General features: G+C 43.4%; 1 protein-coding gene across 1 annotated transcript in view; it reads right to left on the minus strand.

Annotated features, from left to right (window-relative positions):
- LOC140408956 (cytochrome P450 4V2-like) overlaps positions 1-21753 on the minus strand; it is a 72300-nt gene that overhangs the window by 31524 nt on the left and 19023 nt on the right. The window contains exons 4-7 of the mRNA XM_072496905.1: positions 18218-18408; positions 9179-9248; positions 7743-7869; positions 5464-5652 (exon numbers count right to left, since the gene is read on the minus strand). Of these exons, the coding sequence (XP_072353006.1) occupies positions 5464-5652; positions 7743-7869; positions 9179-9248; positions 18218-18408 (577 nt within the window). The remainder of the gene's footprint in view (positions 1-5463; positions 5653-7742; positions 7870-9178; positions 9249-18217; positions 18409-21753) is intronic.

Raw genomic sequence — 21753 nt, forward strand, 5'->3', positions numbered from 1 at the left:
GCCACATTCCGGCGCCTGTTCGGGTATGCTGAGCGAGAATTCAGAATGCCCAAATTATCTAACAGCACGTCTTTTGGGACTTGTGGGAGGAAACCGGACCAGAGTACCCAGAGGAAACCCACGCAGACATGGGGAGAACGTGCTGTCATGTGAGGGTCCATTTAAGAAAGGTGTGTTTATCAAATAGCTGCACTGATGTCATTGTGTGGGTGGAGCTGAGCTGTGTTTCTGGCATTTTACTTTCAGTTTGAGCTGGAAATTGTTTTTTGGCTCTGAGTTTTAGTTTCATTTTCAGTTGGGGAGCTGCATTCAAACCAAGGAGGTGTTTAGGTGTCTCTCTCTCTCTCTGCCTATTAAAGAATGTCTCCAGATCACTTGATGATTTCAAAGTAATACCTGTTTCTGTAAGGAATGCAAACTTACTGTCTTTGTTAAAAAGGTGTTTTGACTTATGGATGTTGTTAGGAAAGTTATTAAGAGTTAACTATAGAGTATTGTATCTGTGGGGATTATCAGTTGGTAATTGATAAGATGTTTACTGTGTGTTTATAAAATGTTATCTGGATTCATAGAATAAACATTGTTTTTGTTTCAACATACTTTAGCTCTCTGTTGCCTCACTCCCGTAAAGTGGGCCCTTGTGCTCCCCATAACCAAAATCTATTCAAAGTTGTGAGTCAGGTGAACTCCATGATATACTTTGGTGTTCTCTAAACCCTGACCCATAATGGTGCAGACTCCACACAGACAGTGACCCAAGCCGGGAATCGAACCTGGGACCCTGGAGCTGGGACCATGCTGCCCCAAGTAACTGAAGCTTCTGGTCTTTGGAACCATTTCCATCAATCTTCCCTGTATTTTCTCTAGTTCCTGTACATCTGTTTAAAGTGTGACACGCAGAATTAGACACAATGCTTCAACTGTGGATGAACTCGTTTTTGGTGAAAATTTAACATAGCTTCCTTGCTTTTCGACTCCATGCTTCTACTATTGAAGCCTAGTACACTTTATTAACTGCTCTTTCAACCGGTCCTGCCACCTTCAATGACTTAAGCACATCGAGTTATCTTAGAATTTACAGTCCAGAAGAGACCATTCTACAAGTGAAATAAGGGAAACTAAACCACTGACCAATGTTGGCATAATATAAATAACCACTAGATGGAGCTATATCTTAAGCCACGATAATACAGAAGATGGATTGTGGCGAATCAGCTTTTTCTACTTCTTTAATAATCGCGTTGTTTATAAGTAGGCAGTTAACTCAGATTAACAACTAATTAGACCACGTTCTATCACAAATCTGCTTCCATGGGAAGAATCCACATGCTGTACGCGCACCAAATCACAGACTGATATTTTGTAAAATACCACTGAAATGAAAATGAAACTTAACTAGCACTGATAGAATTGTGGGGCTCGTGTGGAGCAGTGATAGCATCCCCATCTCCAGGCCAGAAGCTCCAGGTTCAAGTCCAACTTCAGCACTTGATGGCCACAGAAGGTGTGTTTATAAGATGGCCAAACCAAGTGAATATCAATCTGTAATTCCTTCCTGCTGGCAGGTGGTAAGAGGAGAGTTTTGATGATCAGCCACACTGCAGAAGGCAACGGCAAACAACTGCAGTGCTTTGCCAAGCATACTCCTGGGCCAAAACAATGGAACATAGAACATTACAGCGCAGTACAGGCCCTTCGGCCCTCGATGTTGCGCCGACCTATGAAACCACTCTAAAGCCCATCTACACTATTCCCTTATCATCTATATGTCTATCCAATGACCATTTGAATGCCCTTAGTGTTGGCGAGTCCACTATTGGTGCAGGCAGGGCATTCCACGCCCTTACTACTCTCCGAGTAAAGAACCTACCTCTGACATCTGTCTTATATCTATCTCCCCTCAATTTAAAGCTATGTCCCCTCGTGCTAGACATCTCCATCCGAGGAAAAAGGCTCTCACTGTCCACCCTATCCAATCCTCTGATCATCTTGTATGCCTCAATTAAGTCACCTCTTAACCTTCTTCTCTCTAACAAAAACAGCCTCAAGTCCCTCAGCCTTTCCTCATAAGATCTTCCCTCCATACCAGGCAACATTCTGGTAAATCTCCTCTGCACCCTTTCCAATGCTTCCACATCCTTCCTATAATGCAGCGACCAGAATTGCACGCAATACTCCAAATGCGGCCGCACCAGAGTTTTGTACAGCTGCAACATGACCTCATGGCTCCGAAACTCAATCCCTCTACCAATAAAAGCTAACACACCGTACGCCTTCTTAACAACGCTCTCAACCTGAATGACAACTTTCAGGGATCTATGGAGGTCCATGATCGCCAATGGCAAGTTAGGCCATGGTAACTGAAGGAGGGGGATGAGGTACAACTGTAGCAACGGCCACAACATATTGACATCTTCTTGGGTAACTGCATCAACAAAATTATGCTGGAGTTCATACAACATCAGTATGTATTGTTCGGAATTGGAATTAAAAGAAAGGCTTTATCAATTAGACATTTTGGGTTCTGATGAAAGGTGGACTGTTATCTTTCTTTCCCTCTGCCAGCCCTGCCGTATATTTCCAGCATTCTTGTTTCTAAATCCCATTCTAATCCTGGTGACCTGGGGCATGGTTTTCCCTGAACCCAATTAGCAGGTGTATAAATACGAAGCAGCTTTGAAGACCAGAGAGAATAGTCCCATCAATCCTTACACAAAAAGCACACAAAAGATTAATGGCGTGGTGGTGGAGGAGTAGGGCGATATTCTATTCAGCTGCTGGAAAGTCTTTTGATCTTTATTGCACGCCAGCTTTACACAAGAGGGAAATAGGAGAGCCTTTTATCACATTCTGAAAGTGCCTAAAAACCTGCCTGGCAGGTAAAAAAGCAGGCGCTGTGATCACTTATAAACCATGTGTTACATACTTCAAGCTTGAAAGCTGAAGAGTAAAATGGCATTACCCAAACTCTTACTTGTTTCATTGAACAAGCAAAAAAAGAATGTAGATGCCATTTAACTAAAAATAAAGAGTCCATTCTGGGTGGGGACGAATCCGGTGCTCCTGCTATCGAACAACATTGTTTTGTTTCCAGGCCCTGGCTGGGAATGCCTCCCCCCACCCCCCCCCCAACCCACACGGCCAGTCTACAGAACATGTCACTGGCTCGTGGTGATTTAACCATGAGTCACCACACTTCAGGCGAGGGACAAGGTTGAGAAGGGTGGGGCCTTGATACCTGGATACTTGAACTGGGCTGCGATTTAATTGTTTGACATAATGGGTTATTCAGTTCTCCCACCACCAACATTCCCAACCTAAACTCCACTAAACCATGCAGAGCATTTCTAAAATGGCAAACTGTAATTTAAAATGCGGTTGCCAAATGTTCTTTTTCACCATTAATGTGAAAACAACAATTCCATTGTTTTGGCTCTAAACAAATATCCCCCCCCCCCACCCCCCCCCCCCCCCCCCCCCCCACCCCCACTGCTCATCATGCGAAAAACTGAGGCTGAAGTACTTTGAACCGTTTTCCTTTCCTGAGTGTATGCTGGGTGTCTGATCTGCTACTGCCCGTTTTGCAACCCTGCTGAAAATTCATTTTTTCACTTTCCTTCACTTTCTATTAGGCCTCATCCTAATTTGAGATGTGAAAAAAAAATTCACAATTCCTTATTATCAGCTGAGCTTTTTGAGAAATTGCAAACACTCTAATGACTGGCATTTCGGAGATACCAGAGGAATGAAGCAATGGTCAAAAGAGGTCAGCCGACACACAACATCTTTCCTCATCCCAATTGGAATTATTTTGAGAAAAATAAGGGCAAGAAAAAAAAACTTTGAAAACCAGGAAGCCTTGAATTATGACCCGATTTAATCTGTATTTTGTTAATTGAAAACAACAGTGTTTGAGCTATGACATCTGAGAATCAGGGAGAGACACACACAATGAACTGAAGGACCGACATGAACAAACTACCAATCCTAGATACCAAATTTAATATTTTCTGTCATGTTTTAGCAGGTTTAGCCAGATGTGTTCCCACCCTCCTATTCATAAGCTGGATTCACCCGAGATGAAGAAGCAATCAGCACTGATCCATCACACGGCAATCATTTTCAAAATTCATACACTCAGCTTCAGACAGCATCCTTCAAAAGGAATCACAGTCACAAAAAAAAGCACATGCCGTTCAGCCCACTGCGCCAGGGCCTATCCCCTCCTATGGACCTATCTATTGTAACATCATTAGCTTGCTCTCTCATTCACACTAAGGTCTTTATCTATGGTTATAATGTTTATCTATAGTTATAATGTTTTACTTGCATAGAATTTGAGGTCATAAATTTCATTTTCCAGTAATCCTTTGCTTTTCTTGCCTGTTGGTTATTCAATGCCCAGCAAGAATCATCAATCACAATTTACCTTTTCAAACCAGTGCAAAACCTTCAGACACTTCTATTAGTTCCCCTTGAACCTTCTTTAGTAAATACAGTTGAGGTTGTTGCATGGCTTTCAAAAAGTTGTGACGAGAGATTGGAAAGGTTAGGATTGTATCCATTGGAGCAGATAGTTTCTCGCAAATCTGCACTGAACCTTTTCTGAGGCTTCATGATTTATCGATAACCTGCACACGCTAATCTAACTGTGGTCTAACCAATAGCCTGTGATAGGTCGTCATCACATGTATTCTTTGACCACCCATATAAAATCCAGAATTCCATTTGCCCTTCAGGGTTTACTCCACCTGTATTCCTGTTTGTAAAACCTGTACGGGCGGCACGGTAGAACAGTGGTTAGCACTGTTGCTTCATAGCGCCAGGGTCCCGAATTCGATTCCCGGCTTGGGTCACTGTGCGGAGTCTGCACATTCTCCCTGTGTTTGCGTATACCCGAACAGGTGCCGGAATGTGGCGACTAGGGGCTTTTCACAGTAACTTCATTGCAGCATTAATGTAAGTCTACTTGTGGCAATAATAAAGATTATCTCTTGCCATCTCCGTTTCTCTAACCCAATGAGAATGTTACTGTGGTGGGGTGTGAACCCACCACCGGAAAAGTCCTATCTGATGGTTTTTTTTAAAGATTGTAAATTAAATTCCCTTTGGCTCTCCACAATGAAGCTATTAAACCAATCTGCAAATACAATGATGTAAATGACCTTTCAGGGTGTTTTAAAACAATATTAATGCCATTTACAGCCTGGAAATTGCAGTGGCCAATATCAGCAGATAAATATATGACTTGATACACTATTTTAATGGAAGTACTAACCAACTAATTTTAACTGAGTTAACATCGCCATTAAAAATGGACTGGAGAATATTATCCAAATATGTTATCGGTCCATACACTAGCGAATAATTTCAACCCTTGTATCATTATTTTATGTAATACATCGACGGGACTGGAAGATTCTGCTGGCAGGAACGGCTGGAAAATCCCGCCCTAAATCTTACCTCAAACATGAATGTGTCCACTTCTTCTCTTATGTCCTGCAGACTCAACTTCTTCCCACTTTCATCAGTCGTGTTGAGTATCAGGTCAAGAAAGGCCCTGTGCTTCTTTACCCTCGATGAATTGGAGTCCGAATCAGAATGGTTAACTTCCTCAGAATTTCCTGTTTTGCAAAACCTCTCAGCAATCACCTAATAAGAAACAACAAATTAACTTGCTGAGAAGTAGCCTGACCAAGTCATTGGAATGGATAATAATTGTTGTAGTTCTCACAAATCCAGAGACCCAGCCGGTCTTCCTACTGCTTCCAGCTATTCGACTGCTGCCTAACGCTGCAGATCCCAGGGCCCCTCATCCAGCCATTTCAGCTTTGGCAGTGCTTCCACGGCAGTCAGTACCTCCAGGAGAGGGAGGGAAAATAGGATGGAAATGGGTGTCTTGTTAGAGGGGGCATTTTATGTGGGAACCTAAGAAGGGGGAATCCAGAAGTACACCATGTCTCGCAATTTGCAGGGGTTTCTTTTAAATGGCAAACTGGCAGCGTTTGTCAGTCACTATCCCTCTGAAACGGATTGTAGTTTCATGATTTAACACAAACACGGATTAAAACACAAATCCTGGGCCAGGATTCTCTGTTGAGTGTCCGCCCGCCACCGCTGCTCGCGAGGACGGAGAATTTGGCATGCCGATCGCTGACACCGCCAGGAAACCCGCGAGCGGGGGGGTGCTGCCGGCGGGATCAGAGAGTCCCGTCACCAGCGAATAGCAGGAGAATTCCACCCCTGATGTTGCGGTCTGTCGTTCACTGCTCAACCAGGGGCGGCGCTGTGGAGCACCCTGGACTCCCACCCAGCAGCAATCATTGAAATCCACCCCAAGGAGCCGAGCGTCCCCTTCTCTGCTCTAACATCGCAGTTAGAAACCCTGTGAAAAATTGCAACAGGTTCAACCAGGTGTAACTGTGTTAGTAATAGTGACTTAAAGTAATAATTATTGAGGAACAACAGGTCTGGGCCTGAAAAAAAATCAATTTGTGGAGCATTGTTCAATTTCTCAGATTGTCATTTCAAATAATCTTTTAGAAAGTGTTTTTCAAATTCTTGCAGCTTCAGTTTTCACCACTGTGCAAAGCCCAGTCTTTATTTTGCTTTATGTGAAAAAAATGTAAATCATTTGATTTTAGTGCTTTTAATTTCTTGGTTGGCAGCCTGTGAGAATCCTTTGCATTGTTGGCATCATTGCAGATCCACATGGGGAGTCCTTATTAAATGACACTAGAATCTACCACCAGCAAGAGAGGCAAAGTTCTCCACACGGAGATCGTTAGATCTCTCAGCGAGACTTTCTTCAGGGTCAGTGGCAAGCACCCTTGTTTCACTGCTGACCGCAGAATTCAGGCCATTAATTGGGAGCCTAAAAGCAATGTATGCAGGCCGATAATTAATTATCGTCAAAGGCCAAGGCATCCACAAGCAACAAACTCCTCATTGTTTTGAAATAAATCTTAGTCTATTAACGTTAGCACTTTCAATGTTCACACGCATGGTGGCACAGTGGTTAGCACTGTCCAGGGACCCGGGTTCAATTCTGATCTTGGGTGACTGTCAGTTTCGAGCTTGCACTTCCTCCCCGTGTCTGCATGGGTTTCCTCCGGGTTCTCTGGTTTCCATCCACACTCCAAAGATGTGCAGGTTAGGTGAATTGGCTATGCTAAATTGCCCCTTAGTGTCTGTGCAGGTTAAGTGGGGTTACGGGGCTAGGGCTGGGGAGTGGACCTAGGTAGAGTGCTCTTTTGGGGGGTCAATGATCGATGGGCTGAATGGCCTCTTTCCGCACTGTCGGGATTCTATGGATGCCAATAAATGTTTTCGGTCTCTAGAGTCTGGCTCGCTCTTTATACGTTTATGAAATGTTTATATTTTATAAACTGCCTTTTCCTTCCTTTTCAATTAATTTGCTAACTTAACAAAAACAAAGAAAGCAATCAAAAAAGCAATGGCAAATCCTAGCTATCTGAAAAAACATGAAATGTTGGAAACCCCCAGCCAGTGAGGCAGCATCTGTGAAGAGCAAGAATTAGCACTGTGAGTGCAACCCCATTGGTAAAACTGCAGCATATCGCAGAACAGTAACAGTAATATTTAAACAGTCCTCATCGATAAATATTCCAGCTTTTACACTCAAAATGTTGGTTCCTCTGTTCACTCCGCAGTCACTGCCTCACTTGCTGATGGCTTCCAACCTTTTATGTATCGGTGTTAAAAAAGCACGATAAATCTACCTTTTCTGTGAAGGTGTGCAAGATTTTGAGAGCTTTGTCATGTTCCCTTCCTTCCCCAAATGTGTTGAACAAAAAGTCAGGCCAAAACCAAGGCATCTTCTGTCTGCGGTGAACCAAATCACTCATCCTAATCAAAGAGAAATCATTATCTTCAATACAGCTTACTCAAACTCGACTCTACTCACTTATTCACAACTGCAAAAGAAGACTTCTGTTTTACACTGGCCGACAGCAGGGTTTGAACGATATTCAAGCTTGGCTCACAAGTGGCAGGTAGTATTTTACACTTGGCAATGCAAACACATTCCCCATTGACCAAATTGGTGCTCACCTCACCGGAAGTTTATCTAAATCATTCATATTAGCATTGTGGCTATAACAGCAGGGTAGGTCTCGGTACTCTGCAACGCGTGGCTCACCTACTGCCCTTTCAAGATCTGCTTGCTATCTACAAAGCCCAAGAGCCCCTCTGGTCCTGATCTTCTGACCAGCTTCCCCACTCCTGCACAATTAAATTGCACTTAAAGTTTGTTAACACCGTTGGACCTCAATCTTCATGTTAAAAAGAATGACCTCACTGACTTACATAGGGTGTTGTTCTGATCACAGAATTGTTCCAGTGCAGGAAGAAGCCATTTGTCACATCGTGTCGGCACCAGTTCTCCAAACGAGCATCATGACTTAGTGCCATCCCCCTGCCTTTTCCCCGTACCCCTGTAAATTGTTTCTATTCAAGTAATTATCTAATGGCCTCCTGAATGCTTTGATTGAACCTGGCTCCACCACACTTCTAGGCGGTGCAATCCAGACCCGAACCACTTGTTGTGTGAAAAGTTTTTTCTCACACACATTTAGCTTATTTTGCAAATCACGTTAAATCTGTGCCCTCGCGTTCTCAATCCTTTTACAAGTTAAAATGAAATTCAATGCAAAGCACCCAAATAAAATGTCCTGGGGGCCTGGCCACCAAATTAACTGCTCACTACCTGGTGTAAGTCAGGTAGGTAGAGTTAAAATCCACCCCACATCTGCACTCTGAGGAAGTTGATGTTTACCCATTTATAGCTAATATCTGCAGAAGGTGGAACGAAAATGAAATATCTATAAAAATCTCTATCTGCACTGTGAAAATACAACAAATAATCATCAGTAACTGTCAGTCCTTAAATCTACTTTTCACCCAGTAAAATGAGGCCATTTATTTCTTTAAACTATCATTGAATTTGGAACAGGTTGTTCACAAAAGATCAAATTAAAAGCAATGGAAAGTATAATAATTAACATTAATGGCAGAAATATATGGATTATCCTGCCACCACTCAATTCTTCTGAATGGAACTTTATCATGAAGGATCATCTCCTACCTCACATCAAAAGACATAGAAAACATAAATGATAAACAGGAAAAAACGACTTATGGAATACAAGGAACTCACTTGTAAATTGCATGTACATATTCCGAGTCACTTTTACTCTGAGCATAGACCTTCTTATCCATAGCAGTTTCTAGAATTAAAAATCCTTATGGTAAGTGGCATATTCGTGCTGATCAAAACATTTAACTTTAACATTAGAAATACACAAGAGGATGGCATGGTGGTGCAGTGGTTAGCACTGCTGCCTCACGCCGCCGAGGACCCGGGTTAGATCCTGGCCCTGGGACACTGTCCGTGCGGAGTTTGTATATTTCCCCCCTGTGTCTGTGTGGCTCTCGCCCCCACAACCCAAAGATGTGCAGGGTAGGTGGATTGGCCATATCTTTTTATTAAAACAGTAAAAAAATATATACAAGACCAAACAGTACAAACACTAATTTTGTGTTGGAGAAACAGGGTACCCTCCCCTCAGTACCAATGGACGGGGAGGGGGGGTGGATACTCTGATTATTAAAACAGTTCACAACACATTTCTACAAAAAACAAATGGTACAAGCACCAAACTTTGCACTGGAGAGACCAGATACACTCGCCTCTGTACCAACAGAAGGGAAAGGAAGGGTGGGGTTGGGGAGGGACGGAGGGAGGGTGGAAGGGGGCCCAATAGGGCATTGCGTGAACTATCTACGGAGGCAGTAAAACAAAAGAACCTTCAATTATGATGTGCCAGATTCCGGGAGTCCCCCAGAGGGGGTGAGGGGCAACAGTGTCAGGCACAAGTGAGCCCTGCATCCCACTGCAGAGAGCCTCATGTGCAGCCTCCGCACCCGACACTTGGCAGCTGACAGCCTTTGGACAGTCGCCCCTAAATTGCCCCTTAATTGGAAAAATTAAAAAATGTTTCTAAAAAATATACAAATAAGCTTATATCTATAAACACTGATGCTATTTGTTTTATCATATCAAAGATAGACGAAATGTGTCAACACAAAAATCACCAAAACCACTGACTCATCAATTCACACATCATTACTCTCTGTGAGAATACATGGGGAGACTGTATAGTTGATTGCTGGGAAGTATGATTCCTGGGGTGTTTGATACATGTTTAGAATAAAATACATTTTAAAAAAGAGAGAATACATGAGGAGCAACTCTGAGGTATGGACGATGTCTCAGTCATGGTAGTGACTGGAATTATAATTAACCATTGAGAAAAAGTTACGTTATTCATTGGAAGTAGAGCTCTAATTTGATAAACCTTCGAAGTTTCAGTTTTGAAGCTTATAATTTAGCTTTAATTTAATTTTCAAATGTTTAATTATATAGGCTGAAAAAAATCCTATTTGGCTGAAAGTCCAAGGAATCAAATATTAAACAATGTTCAAAATTTAAGCCCCAATTTTAACCCAGGGAGGAATCGGGTAGGTGACAAGCCCCTATGACAGTTCTGGCCTGGATGGTTTAAATTCCTGGCCATCCGTTAAATTTGATGGATGGGCTGTCCTTATAATCAGTCACAGAACTAGGTAGTACCCATATGACTGCATGTAGCTTACAGCACAAGTCCCAAGGCCAGCTTAATACTAAGTTGCATTCTCAGCCTACACTTTTTAAATTCTACAATTTTGAGAACCGTTGGCACGACTGGGCTAGCCTATTACCTCCACCCCACCTCACATTTCTGATAGACAAGAGGTCCAGGTGGAGGAAGTGAGGACCCCTGTACAAAACAATACTTCGTGCAAAAAACACATGTGCATTCCTAACGCCAGGATGATGCAGGCCTAAATAAATTTGGCTGACAGGGTCAATGGTAGCAGCATCACTCCAAGAACCTGCATTCAATACAAGAAGAACCTGCATTCAATACAAGAAGGTAGCCAAAGAGCAGTAAGGGTGAGTACAGCTCTTCACTTCACCTTCCTCAACAGCACCTCACGATACTACTTTCAACCTCTTCCCCACTTCCTACAACATTACAACCAAAAGGGCACAGCTCTTTCTCATTTCAAAACTTACTACCCTCTTTATACTGCACGTATAATTACATCCTTCTCTTCTGACATACTCCCACAACTCCTTTCGGTGATAATATAGAGCCAGAGCTTACAGGAGTGAAATTAGGAAACTCCTCTTCCTGCAAAGGGTGACAGAAGTTTGGAACTCTCTTCTGCAAATAGCAATTGATGCTGTTTATTTTAGAACTGAGATCAACAGACTTTTGTTCGCCAATGGTATTAAGGGATTACAAGGCCATAAGACATTGAAGCAGAATTAGGCCACTCGGCCCATCGAATCTGCTTTGCCATTCAGTAACAGCTGATATTTTTCTCATCCCCATTCTCCTGCCTTCGTCCCCTAGCCCCTGATCCCCTTATAATCAAGAACCTATCTATCTGTGTCTTAAAGACACTCAGTGATTTGGCCTCCACAGCTTTCTGCGGCATAGAGTTCCACAGATTTACCACTCTCTGGCTGAAGAAATTCCTCCTCATCTCTGTTTTAAAGGATCGTTCCTTTAGTCTGAGATGGTGTCCTCTGCTTCTAGTTTTTCCTGTCGTGTTATGTACACTGGTCTAACACTGGCTGTAACTGGATGCAGCATAGATCAGAAAGATACTCCAGACCTTGAAGTTAGTTCAATCAGGTTTATTGAACTAATAGCACAGTTAGCACAGTTCTCTGTGAGTTCGACTCTCTGCTAACTTAAGTGTGGTTACTCTGTCTGACTGAACCAGATTAGTTCTTAGCCACGTGGTGGGGGTGTGAGATTGTAACAACACCCTTGACTGACTCTCTAGATGTTCATCAGTGGAAAGAGGCGGAGTGTGAGTGCCTCGTGTCTTTTATAGTCAGATCCCATCGCTGAGTGTCCTGCCTGCTTATTGGTCATATCCTGTTCTCTGTGTCCTTTAGCTGCTCGTCTGTATATCATTATGTGTGTGTCCGTATATCATGACATTTCCTAGAAGTGGAAACATCCTCTATCCAGGCCTCGCAGTATCCTGTAAGTTTCAATAAGATCCCCCCTCATCCTTCTAAACTCCAACGAGTACAAACCCAGAGTCATCAACGGTTCCTCATATGACAAGCTCTTCATTCCAGGGGTTATTCTTGTGAACCTCCTCTGGAACCTTTCCAAGGCCAGCACATCTTTCCTTAGATACAGGGCCCAAAACTGCTCACAATACTCCAAATGGGGTCTGACCAGAGCCTTACACAGCCTCAGAAGTACATCCCTGGTCTTGTATTCTAGCCCTCTTGACATGAATACTAACATTGCATTTGCCTTCCTAACTGCCAACTGAACTTACACGTTAACCTTAACAGAATTGTGAACAAGGACTGCCAAGTCCTTTTGTGCTTCTGATTTCCTAAGCATTTCCCCATTTAGAAAATAGTCTATGCCTAAATTCCTCCTTCCAAAGTGCATAACCTCACACTTTTCCACATTGTATTTCATTTGCCACTTCAATGCCCACTCTCCTACCTTGTCCAAATCCTTCTGCAGCCCCTTGCTTCCTCAATATTACCTGTCCCTCTACAGATCTTTGTATCATCTGCAAACTTAGCAACAGTGCCTTCAGTTCCTTCTTCCAGATCATAAATGTATATTGTGAAAAGCTGTGGGCCCAGCACAGACCCCTGAGGCACACCGCTAGTCACTGGCTGCTATCCTGAAAAAAAACCCTTTATCCCCACTCTCTGCTTTCTGCCAGTCAGCCAATCCTCCAACACCATGGGCTCTTAACTTATTTAACAATCTCCCATGTGACATCTTGTCAAAGGCCTTCTGGAAACCTAAATAAATCATGTCCACTGGTTCTCCTCTGTCTAACGTCCTTGTTACTTCCTCAAAGAACTCTAACAGATTTGTCAGATATGACCTCCCTTTGAAAAAGCCGTGCTGACTCAGTCCTATTTTATCATGTACATCCAAGTACTCCACGATCTCATCTTATAATAACGGATTCTAAAATCTTACCAATGACCAAAGTCAGGCTAACTTGCCTATAATTTTCCATCTTCTGCCTCCCTCCCTTCTTAAATAGCGGTGTTACATTAGTTACTTTCTAGTCCTCTGGGACCCTTCCTGCCTCCAGTGATTCCTGAAAGATCACCACCAATGCCTCCACAATATCCTCAGCTATCTCTTTAGAACCCTGTGGTGTCGTCCATCCGGTCCAGGTGACTGATCCACCTTCAGACCTTTCGGTTTCCCAGACCCTTCTCCTTAGTGATGGGCACTGCACTCACCTCTGTCCCCTGGTTCTCCTGGAGCTCTGGCATCCCACTGGTGTCTTCCACCATGAAGACTGATGCAAAGTAACTATTCAGTTCGTCTGCCATTTCTTTGTTTCCTATTATTACTTCTCCAGTCACATTTTCCAGTGTTCCAAAGTCTATGTTTGCCTCTCTCTTACCTTTCATATATTGAAAAAAACTCTTCCTTTCTTCTTTTATATTACTCGCTAGCTTGCACTCATATTTCATCTTCTCTCCCCTTATTGCTTTTTTAGTTGTCCTCTGCTCGCTTTTAAGGATTTCCCAATCCTCTGGCTTCCGGCTAATCCTCGCCAAATGCAGACTGGGTGATCGCTTTGCTGAGCACCTTCGGTCTGCACGCATTCAGGACCCTGACCTTCCCGTTGCTTGCCATTTTAACACAAGACCCTGCTCCCATGCCCACATGTCTGTCCTCAGCCTGCTACAATGTTCCAGTGAAGCTCAACGCAAACTGGAGGAACAACATCTCATCTTCCGGTTAGGCACGCTACAGCCTTCTGGTCTCAACATCGAATTCAACAACTTCAGATGATTAGCTCCACCCCACCTCGACCCATTTGTTTTCATCCCATTTCATTTGAACTGTTTTTAACCATTTCTTTCTCTCTTATCTTTCTTTATATATATTCACCCCCCCATCTTATCCGCCTTTTGTTACCCTTTCTACCCTTTGCTTCCCTCTTCCCCTCCCCCACATCTATATCTGTCACGGTTTACCCTCTGATGTTAGTTTCTCTGCAGTTTGGCCTTTCACACTGTATTATTCCTTGTGTCTGAATAAAGCTCATAGTCTTACAGTTGAAGTAAATGCTTTATTTGTATGAGTTCATTCTCTCTCCAGTGCTTATACCATGTTACATCTGAGCTGCCTGTCTGTGTCCTGTTCACCAGCTGCCGTTCCTCTGAAGAGTGCCTCTGACTTCCTGTCTGTCTGTATTTATACATCTCCCATGCTCCCTCTAGTGATTGCTTAGTTGTATTGCATTTACATTGACCCCTTGTATATATACACAGATATGCAGATCACTACATCCCCCTTTTTTCTTTTACAGATTTTCTGTACAGTGTTAAGGAAAATTGTACAGAACAGTTAGATTAATTATGATATGCATATCTGTATAAGTGGTGATGATATTGGTTATTATACAAAGCCAATTAATATTTATTAATCCAATCTTAATAAAAACATTTATGAGTCCAAACTTCATGAATTTGTTCAGTTGAGTTTTGTTTCTTTTGTTGTCGTGGTGATATTGATTTTGTAACTTATTTGTGAATGTCGTCAGTGTTCTTGTGTTTTAGGTAACCAACAAGTCATCACGAGGTGTTTGAATGGTTGAAACACTTATGTTGACTGACGTGGACATTTTTCTGTGCTTGTGGTATCGATTTAGTGTGTCATCTGCCCTGAAAGCTGGTGTGCTTGTTTGTTCTGGAGCAAATGTGAATTTGTGAGATTCGTTGTCATGCCATCGTATGTTTGTATTCTTGTCATTGTTTTGGAGTGTGCTGTTGCATTGTCCATCATGTGCAGAGTTGTACAGGTTGTTTTTTTGTTGTTTCTGTCTTTGTTGTTCTTGTGGTTTTCGTTGTTGTTCTTGTTGTTTTTATTGTTCTTGTTGTTGCTGTTGTTGTCTTTGTTATGCTTCTTGTTGTTGTTCTTGTAGTTTTTGTTGTTGTTCTTGTGGTTTTTGTTGTTCTTGTTGCGCTCAATTACTGTTTTGTGTGGATAATTTGAGTCATTCTCAAAGTTATTGGTGTCAGTGTCCTTTGTGGTATCTGATGTTTCATTGAGCATTTCTTCTTGAGAATTGTAAGAATGATCTGATGTTGCATTGATCTTGGTGACCAGTCATTTGTGGTGGATTTGATTCCTCTTCTTCGCTTCCTTGGTGCTCCTCTCCTGGAGTCATTTCTGGTTCATTTGAATCATCTTTGGTTTCTTGGTGCTCCTCCTCTGGAGTCAAAATCTTCAAGATTTAATTTTCTTGGGGTAAGTTTAGAGTGGATGAGATTTCAATTGACATGGTCTCACTGGACTCATGAGCAGCTCTACTCTGATTGTTGAGTGCTTCTGTACAGACAGGCTGAGATCTGTCAGTCGCGCTGTGATCCTGCACATCCTGTATGTCGATTGTGATCACATTGTCACTGTTTTCACATACAGTGCGTAGATTTACATTGTCTTCTTTGTTCACGTGAGCTTGGTAGACTTTCATAGTCTGCTTAGTCTGAGGTGGATAGACCTCCGTGATCTTGATCATGCATGTCATTCGCTATGGAGTCTTTAATTGCTTCCATTTTGGAGTCTGTCATCGAGCTCTCTGTGCAGGCTTGTGCCGCTCTCTCTGTGGAGTCTTTCATCGCACTGTGTGTGGAGTCGCGCAGTGTTCTCGGTGTAGTCGATCTGTGCTCTCTCAACAGAGTCGGTCAGTACTCTCTGTATGGTGTTGTGTTCTTCTTGGGTATTTGCATCATGGTATTGGATTCATCTACCATGAGTAGAGTCGTGTTGAGCTTTGCAACCATGTTGCTGATGCTATGATTAGCATATCCGAATAACTCAGCCATGTCGGAGTAGTATTTTTCGATAAACAAATCATCTTCTTTTGTTTCGGATTTGTTATTGTTCTCTTCATGTTCAAAGATGGATCTGCGGCTTGCGCATGCGCAAATCCATCTTTGAACTGTGCGCTCTTTTTGACCAACTACGCACGAGTGGTTTGTGCATGCGCAGGTCCGTCGTCGAACTGTGCGGCCTTTTCGTTCTCGGCGAACGGTGTTCGATCTTCTGCTGACTGCGCGTGTGCGTCTTGCGCATGCGCAGAACGATCTGCGCCCATAATGGCTATTTTCAACTGCACATGCGCAGCTGTGGTTTCCTGCACATGCGCAGACCCAGATTTGCGTCTTTTATTCCCCAGGAAATTTAAAATGCACTCAGACACCATTTTGACTTCTTCAGACCTGTGGAAAAGAACTTTTACGGTGTTTTAGCTTGTTTAAAACTTAAACTTACTTTTTTCTTGCGATCTGCACTTGTCAAGTGCGATTTCCAGTGTTAAACCTTTCTGTTCTGATCATGATTGTTTGAGTTTTGCATCACTCATTCCCTGTGCAATTTGGTTTCCGAGCATTGAATGTCATAAAGCAGCATTGCTACTGGTGTTACAGTTATCCTTGAGTATTACTTCTAATTTGTTGTTGTCTTCAAGTATTTAAAGCCATTATAGATTTCTCTAGCTTCATGTCCTGCAGTATTTATCTCTCAGTATCTCAGAATCACAGATTGTCACAGTAGGACGGCAATCAGCCCATCGTATCTACACTGGTTCCCCAAAGGATCATCTGGCTTTGTGCCATTTCCCTGCCTTTCCCCGTACCCCTGTACATTATTTCAACAGAAACAATCATTGAACCTGCCTCCCAAACCACTCACATCACATTTGCAAATCATTTTAGGTCTGTGCCCTCTCGTTCTTGATCCTTTTACGAGCAATTTCTCCCGATCTATCCTCTCTAGCCCATTCATCGCTTTGAACTTCTCTCTCAAATCTCCTCGCGGCTTTCTTCTCTCCAGGGACAGTCCCAACTTTTCCAATCTTTCCTCTGACAAGAGGTTCTCTTCTTTGGTTTATTGTATCTCCTTTGTTGCACCTGAACATCTAGGGGCTCTAAGATTTGGGAGTCCCGCCCTTTTTCTGACCCTTACCGGCACTTCCTTCAATGCTTCCCACTGCCCAGACACTGATTTTCACCCAAGTAACTGTTTCCAGTTCACTTTTGCCAAAACACACCTCAACAGAGTAGAATTTTCCCGAATTGAGAACTTTCACTCCGAGTACAATCATTGATGTGTCCCGAATTGAGGTCTTCCACTCAGAGTACAATTATTGATGTGCAGTGCAGGTCGCCAACGCATCAAGTTGTAACAGAGAAGACAGTCTACAGACAATTCAGAAAGATATACGAGAACAAGTCTAAAACATTGGGTCTCTTTTGATTAACATGGAGAAGGTAGGTAAAAGACTTCAGGAAGACATGTTCGCAGAACGGTCAGACAAGTGGAAGATACAATTTAATGCAAAGAAACAGGAGATATTCATTTTGAGTGGAGTATACAGTACTCTCAACAGAAAAATACTCACAGCTGTGCATGAAGAGACACCAGGGATTTAAATATATAATTTCCCAAATATGTCAATGCAATAAGCCATTAAATGGGGCCATAGAGTAAAACTACAAAAGTCATCAATTAGGCCAGTGAGCAAACTGCAGACAATTATGCATGACCCATTAGAGAATAATATTTAAACCATAGATTCACCAGGAAAATGCCACGGATGGGAACTTATAGTTTCGAGAAGGCATGACAAATATTTCTACTTGCGCAGAGGAGCCAATGTAGAGACCAAGTGATTTTTTTCCCCAAAAGTCCAAAAGCCTTTGATATAGTATCTAGGCAAAGACTTTCCTCAAGCTGATCCGTCAGTGACCAGGAGTCATCGATTTTAAATTATCACGAAAGCAATGAGGAACAAGAGTTTAGAGGAAATGTTCTGATGCAGCAGGCTATTGCTTTGTCCCCGAGGAATACTGGAGGTAGGGACCAATACATGTTTCAAATAATAAAAATCAAACCAACATTTGAAACGGAAGATATGTCACTATGGATGGAGGGGGATTCATTTTCAATTGCTCTGGTGAAGAGTCAGGTCAGACACAATAGGCTGAATATCCTTCTTTCTGAGCTGTGAACTTGTATACATCCATACATTTTTCCCATTCTAACAGTTTGTCCAAACTCACCACAGATGATGTCCAAAGCACAGAGTGTGATATCATTGAAGCAATTAAAAGGTCCCTGTCCCACTTCCTTCTCCCACTTTTCCAGTAAAACATTGGCCTGTTCATTCATAACCTCTAGAAATTCCACCAGTATTGTGAAATGAAATGTCGGAGTTAGCAATTTTCTCCTTGCACGCCATTTATTTCCTGTACTACAAAGCAAAGAGTAGGAAATAATTTCTACACAGTAAGACATTATTATATTGCATTTTAATAAAATATCTCTAAAAGGGAGAAGGTCAACATCAGACGAGAAGATGCAATAATATTAATGTTCCCAAGTGTCCATATCTCCAAATTCCACAAATAAGATCATTTGCTTTTATCGACTTTAATGATGTGAAATAACCCAGATGGAGAGCATTGAATACATATCTAAATATTACCATCCGTTGTGTTACAGAACAATATCTTAAGGAAATTATATCAAATTTTTAATCATTTTGAAAAAATATTTTTTTAAGACAAGCAGGACAAGCTTCCAGTACACCAACAGAGAGAGCTATATGCAAGTGAATTAAGCATTTGCAAGTGACTGACAATTTATGCAAACCTATGTCATGGAGCAGTACTTAAATCAAAATCAGCTGTTCCTGTCTTAATTTAATTTAATATGTCGATTCTTTCAATCAAAAGTAAAATAATACTATTATTCTGCAGTTAGAATTATACAGCGTGTAAGGAGGTTATTTGGCAAACTGCGTCTTTACCAGCTCTTTCAAAGAGCTATCCTCGTAGCCCCACTTTTCATTTTATTCCTCTATCGGGTGTGGGCGTTGCTGGCAGGGCCAGCATTTTTTGCCTATGATTTCTCGTGTTATCATTAGGCTCACAGTGGCGCAGTGGTTAGCACTGCTGCCTCACAGTGCCAGGGACCTGGGTTCAATTCCAGCCTTGGAGAACTGTTTTTGTAGAGTTTGCACTTTTTCTGCGTGGATTTCCTCCGGGTGCTCCAATTTCCTCCCGCAGTCCAAAGATGTGCAGGTTAGGTGGACTGGTCATGTTAAATTGCCCCTTAGTGTCCAGGGGTTATGGGGATAGGGCAGAGTGGACATGTGTAGAGTGCTCATTCCAAGGGTCTTGCCGAATGGCCTCCTTCTGCATTATAGGGATTATATGATTCTCTGATTCTCAATTATGCGGCCATTAGAATCCAGCATTCCTAACTTCTTAAAAGAACTGGGGATCAAGTCGGGGAGTCATTTTGACTTGTGAAACAGGTGCTCGGAGCTCAGTTGTCTTCCTCATCTCTGTTGACTTTCATTTCCATTGACGTCAATGAAAATCAGAAGAAATGTATAATGGGTGACTAAATTATTATCACCTCGTTCACACTGTTCCCTATGTGTTTTGGTTTGAAATGAAGGTAGACAAGACCCAGGACTAATTATTATAACTTCTTTCCAAGCATCAGTGAAGTTCAGTGATCAAGGAACTAAATGTTTATTTTTTTTATTTGTAAATTTAGAGTACCCAATTCATTTTTCCCAATTAAGGGGCAATTTAGCGTGGCCGATCCACCTACCCTGCACATTTTTTGGGTTGGTGGGGCAAAACCCACGCAAACACGGGGAGAATGTGCAAACTCCACACGGACAGTGACCCAGAGCCGGGATCGAAGCTGGGACCTCGGCGGCGTGAGGCAGCAGTGCTATCCACTGCGCCACCATGCTGCCCCTCCAAATGTTAATTTTTGAGCTAAAAATAAACTGTTTACTATCTTCAAGCATTCCGAAGAATGGGGGTGGGAGGGAATTCTCTCAAAAAAAGGCTGTCCTGGTGTGATTCCTATCGCAATCCACCCACACTGAAGACATTTATTTGGGACTTGGGGAGATTTTCACTGAATTTTCCCACCACACTTAGAGGGATGGATTCTCCGCCGACGGTAGCAGAGTTCCCGATGTGGATAAGATTCCCACTGCAAGCAAAAACGCAGGATTGGGTGCCTTCCGATGCTCCGGTCCCCTGTCGGCAGCAAGCTACCAGCCCTGCGCCGACGGAAGGGTGCAAATGGGTAATTTGAACGCGTTTGCATCCGATTAGCGGGTTGGAGACATTGATTCTCCACGACATTATCCTCCGGCACCTATGGCCGGAATTCTGTGGCCCCAAAGTCCATCAAAGGGCCCCATTTCCCCCACAAGGCAACTACTGCCACTCCGCCCACCCCAGCCCCACCATCGTATCCCCACATAACCCCCCCCCCCCCATATTAAACACTTCCCCATACATGCAGTCCCCCCTGCCATATCAGGCACTCCCCTTCATATCAGGCACTTCCCTCCCTCTCATATTAGGGACCCCCTCCATCCCCCGCTCCCGACACCCCCCTCCACCCCCCCCCGCCCGCCATATCAGGCATCATATTCCACCCCACCCGCCATTTCAGGCACCCCTTCCCCACCCCCGCCCCGCCATATCAGGCCCCCCATCAGTCCCGCTGCCTGGAAGCTAAAAAAACAGTAAAGGCAGCAACAGTGAAAGTTCATTGTTTTTTCACTTAGCTGTCCCTTACACCTGCTGCCTCTTGCAGAGGTGTAGAAAACAGTAGCTGTCACTACTTAGAGAGCCAAAACCACATCACAAGGCTTCAAAAAGAATTAGCCTTTAGTAGGCTGTAATTGACAGGCTGTAACCTTCCAGACAGTGGAAGTGTCCGGATTGTGTATTTTCATTTCCATTTAGACTTGAATGCTATGAAACTAACCAAATGTTATAAATATCTAGGAGGGCTTCCGGTTGCGGCCACGCCTGAATAGGTCGCACGTTCGGCAGCTCCCGCCGGGAACGGACTTTAAGGCTCTCTAGAGGGGCCCCAACGGCACTTGTTTGACGGCTTCCAGTGTGGGAAAGTGACAGCAAGGTCCCCCCAACAGTATATGGATTGGACCAGGAGTGGAGCAGTGAAAAAAGGGATCTTGGAGCAGCGAAAAGTGAGAGGGAGAAAAAGCAAAATGGCGGCGGGTGGAGACCAAGCAGCATGGGCGCAGTGGTCGCAGGAGCAGCAGGAGTTTCTTAAATGCTGCTTTGAGCAGCTGAAGACAGAAATGCTGGCGCCAATGAAGGTGGCGATTGAGAAGCTAGTGGAGACCCGGAGGGCCCAGGGGGCGGCGATCCGGGAGGTATGGCAGAAAGCCTCGGAGAACGAGGATGAGATCTCGGGCCTGGCGGTGAAGGTGGAGGCGCACGAGACGCTGCACAAGAGGTGGGCGGAAAGATTTGAGGACCTGGGGAATAGGTCGAGGAGGAAGAATCTTCGGATTCTGGGTCTCCCTGAAGGAGTTGAGTGGCCCGATACCGGGGCATATGTGAGCACGATGCTCAATTCACTGATGGGCGCGGGAGCATTCCCGAGCCCCCTAGAGCTCATCAGGTCCTGGCAAGGAAAGCCAAGGCCAAAGAGCCGCCAAGGGCTGTAGTGGTGAGGTTTCACCGCTTTATGGATAGAGAGTGTGTCCTGAGATGGGCCAAGAAAGAGCGGAGCAGCAGGTGGG

Source organism: Scyliorhinus torazame, chromosome 3 (genome assembly GCF_047496885.1).
Source record: "Scyliorhinus torazame isolate Kashiwa2021f chromosome 3, sScyTor2.1, whole genome shotgun sequence".
In the NCBI taxonomy this organism is placed as follows: domain Eukaryota; kingdom Metazoa; phylum Chordata; class Chondrichthyes; order Carcharhiniformes; family Scyliorhinidae; genus Scyliorhinus; species Scyliorhinus torazame.